The sequence below is a fragment of the Dioscorea cayenensis genome, chromosome 1 (assembly GCF_009730915.1).
Source record: "Dioscorea cayenensis subsp. rotundata cultivar TDr96_F1 chromosome 1, TDr96_F1_v2_PseudoChromosome.rev07_lg8_w22 25.fasta, whole genome shotgun sequence".
Classification (NCBI taxonomy): Eukaryota; Viridiplantae; Streptophyta; class Magnoliopsida; order Dioscoreales; family Dioscoreaceae; genus Dioscorea; species Dioscorea cayenensis.
Window position 1 is genome coordinate 28,209,041 of NC_052471.1, and position 3,009 is coordinate 28,212,049.

The window sequence follows — 3,009 nt, forward strand, 5'->3', positions numbered from 1 at the left end:
CTAGCCTGTTGGATTAAAAGAGATCAAGATTTGGCTTTATTCCAAAGATATCAAGCTCAATATTTAATATTTAAGTCTTTAATAAACCCATCCAACTTAAGTATTTTTCGTTTCACGATTTGATTTTGTTCGTGATCAACAATTTAATTTTGAAGACTTTCTTTAACACATTTCCTTTGATTAAAGCCATGTCACACAAGTCAAACTCAAAATGCATCTGTTAGTAGCGATAGCTAATATATATATTGAAAGTAAGAGTTCAACATGCAAAATAAATGGTAAGCATAATGAATTAATTTTCTAATTAACTTTAATAAATGATCAAGAGATTATCGGATTGTAATAAATGGTTTTTGAATAAGTGTTTTATTTGGTTAAAGCTGGTGCGCATTACAACCAAACTTAGTCATGACATGGAGTAATATATGATTATTAAACTTGTCATGACTATAACTTGTCAAATTTTTCGTATTGGTTATGAGTTTGACAATATATATATATATATATATATCTCCCCTCCACACCAATAAAAGCTGATATACCATCTTTGACTATAAGTTTATGTTCATGAAGAGTTGTTACATGTTATATTTAACAAGTCCTATCAAAGTTGCTAAGTAATTCATGCAAGGTAAATGGTTGAAAAATTTACTAAAATTAATTTTTTGAGAACTTTTATGGGAGCTTCTTGGTATATATAATATCATAATTGGACAAGCCTCAAAAATAATATGAAACCTTAATCATGCATTTATCTCGTGTTTTTATTTTGTTTGCCTACAAGAGAAGCAATAAAAATAAACTAATAACATCAACAATATCCCTTAATATAAACACAACATTAGAAAAGCCAAAAAAACACTAGTTAGTTTAGAGAATAATTATCTATGGATGATGATGAATTGGAGATACAAATACCATGCATGTACATTCATGTTCTTGCAAGATTACTATTTTCCTTCATTCAGTTCATTTTCTCTAGCTTATTTTTTCAGCAAGTAAAATGAATCTACAATGTAAAAGATATAAAACATTAGTTCTAATATATATCATTCAGAAACCATATGACAACATGTACAAATTATATAAAACATGTATGTAACATATGTTCACTTATTTTCATATCATATAAAGGAGTATAAAAAACAATGAGTTCATAGTTAAGCTTTAATTCATGGATTCACTCAAATGACATCTGTGATCAAACTATAGTAATTCTCGCAATATATAAATATACATCTAAAAAGAAACATAATTAAATCAATTTCTTGCTTAATGATTATTTCTTCTATCTCAAAGAAAAATAGCAGTTGCATTATTACATATACATCATCATATCAATTCATATAAACTGTCAGAAGTTTTGCAAATTAATTCAACAACACACCAAAGTGATACATATATATATAATAATTTTGCTTACATAATATATATATATATATATTTATGTATACAAGCATGCATATACTTCTACTTACCTCCATTCATTTGCCTTTGCCTATTCCATGAGATAATTTCTGATCAGTTTGTTTTTCCAGTGATGTTGTGGTTGATGACCGGAGAATGACCGACGAACAATGCAACATGACCGAAGAGCTTATCCTTCCTCGAGAACGTTGTACCGCAAGAGCACCGCCACCGGAGATCACCGCAATGCTTCTCATGTGTCCGAAGATCAGAAAGCACCGAAAAGTGCTTAAGATTACATCTCTTGCAAACATACATCTTCGGACAATGGCTTCGCTTATAATGATTCTTCGCGCAAATCATCGACTTCAATGGTTGGAACTTGGCATGATTCTTGTTCCACCTACAACCTTCTTGAGGACAAGAATACTTTCTTATAACATTATTATTCGTAGTATTATAACCCTGATCGCTGCATGCATTAATATTCTTCATAGGGTTGCTTAGTGCAGCATTGCTTTTGTATGCATCTCCATGAGCTCTCATGTGCATTCTTAGGTTTGCATCCCTCCTGAATCCTTTCCCACAAACTTGACAGTAATGAGTATACTTCGCTAAAAGATCGCCAGCTTCTAACTCGATAATAGCAGATTCCATCGAAGAAGAATTATCATGCGGCATCGGGTCGGTGTTCTTAATAGCTGAGTAGAAATGATGAGGAGTAGTAGCATTGGTAGCATGAAAGGGGTCAGTATGCACTTGTGATAACTCATCATAAGAAACCTTTGAGATGAGATTAAGATCATGGAGTTGATGTAAAGCATTGATAGTCGAAGAAGCTGTGAAGACGAGATCCCGAACAAGCAAATCGGCGCTGGAGATGGCTTCGGAGGTATCGGACTCTTGTTCAGCATGGTTCGGGGTGATGATAAGGGTAACTAAGGATTGAAGCTGACGAACCTTTTCTTTTAGGACTGAGAGGTTGTATAAGAGAGTTGTTTGAGGTTCCTCATGGCCTTGAGTTGACACCAAGTCATGATCCTCCATCCCTTCATATGTTTGGAAACCAGTATTCATCATCATCTTCTTAATTTCTTTCTTTCTTTCTTTCTTTCTTCTTGTTAAGTTGTTATCTTGTTCTTAGATCCTTATGATGTGATTTAAGAAATATAGGAGAAGGTTTTGAGTCAACTTAGAACTTGGGAACATCCCTGCATGAGCCTCCCTGGGATACCACCAAGGCTACATGAGACAATGGGTTATATTTTAAGTAGAAAGGATTAGAATAGTGGAGGGATGGCCAGGGGTCAAGGATTTGTTTAAGTATTGTTAATGTGGAGCTAATTTCTTGTTGGACTTTCATTTTGATGATGATCTTTGCATGGTTTGATCACTTCAAAGTATGGCCACAAATAGATAGATATATAGGCTTTGCAATGTCTTATGTTCTTCTGTCGTTTTTTTTCTTTCTTAAATTTTTTGGGTTCAGGTCAAAAGTTTTTTTCCTGAATAGCTGCAATTGCTGCTCAATTAAGTAATGCATCAGTATTGGTAGCATGTGTTGTTAAAATTTAAAATATATAAATAAATAATAAAGAAAGA

The 3,009-nt window shown here is 32.9% G+C and overlaps 1 protein-coding gene across 1 annotated transcript; it reads right to left on the bottom strand.

The window, feature by feature from the left end:
- Positions 1 to 1,521: 1,521 nt before the first annotated feature.
- On the bottom strand, positions 1,522 to 2,454 carry LOC120258300 (protein SENSITIVE TO PROTON RHIZOTOXICITY 2). Its single transcript, XM_039265666.1, has one exon. It carries the CDS (start codon positions 2,452 to 2,454, stop codon positions 1,522 to 1,524), a length of 933 nt encoding a protein of 310 aa, XP_039121600.1.
- Positions 2,455 to 3,009: the final 555 nt, after the last annotated feature.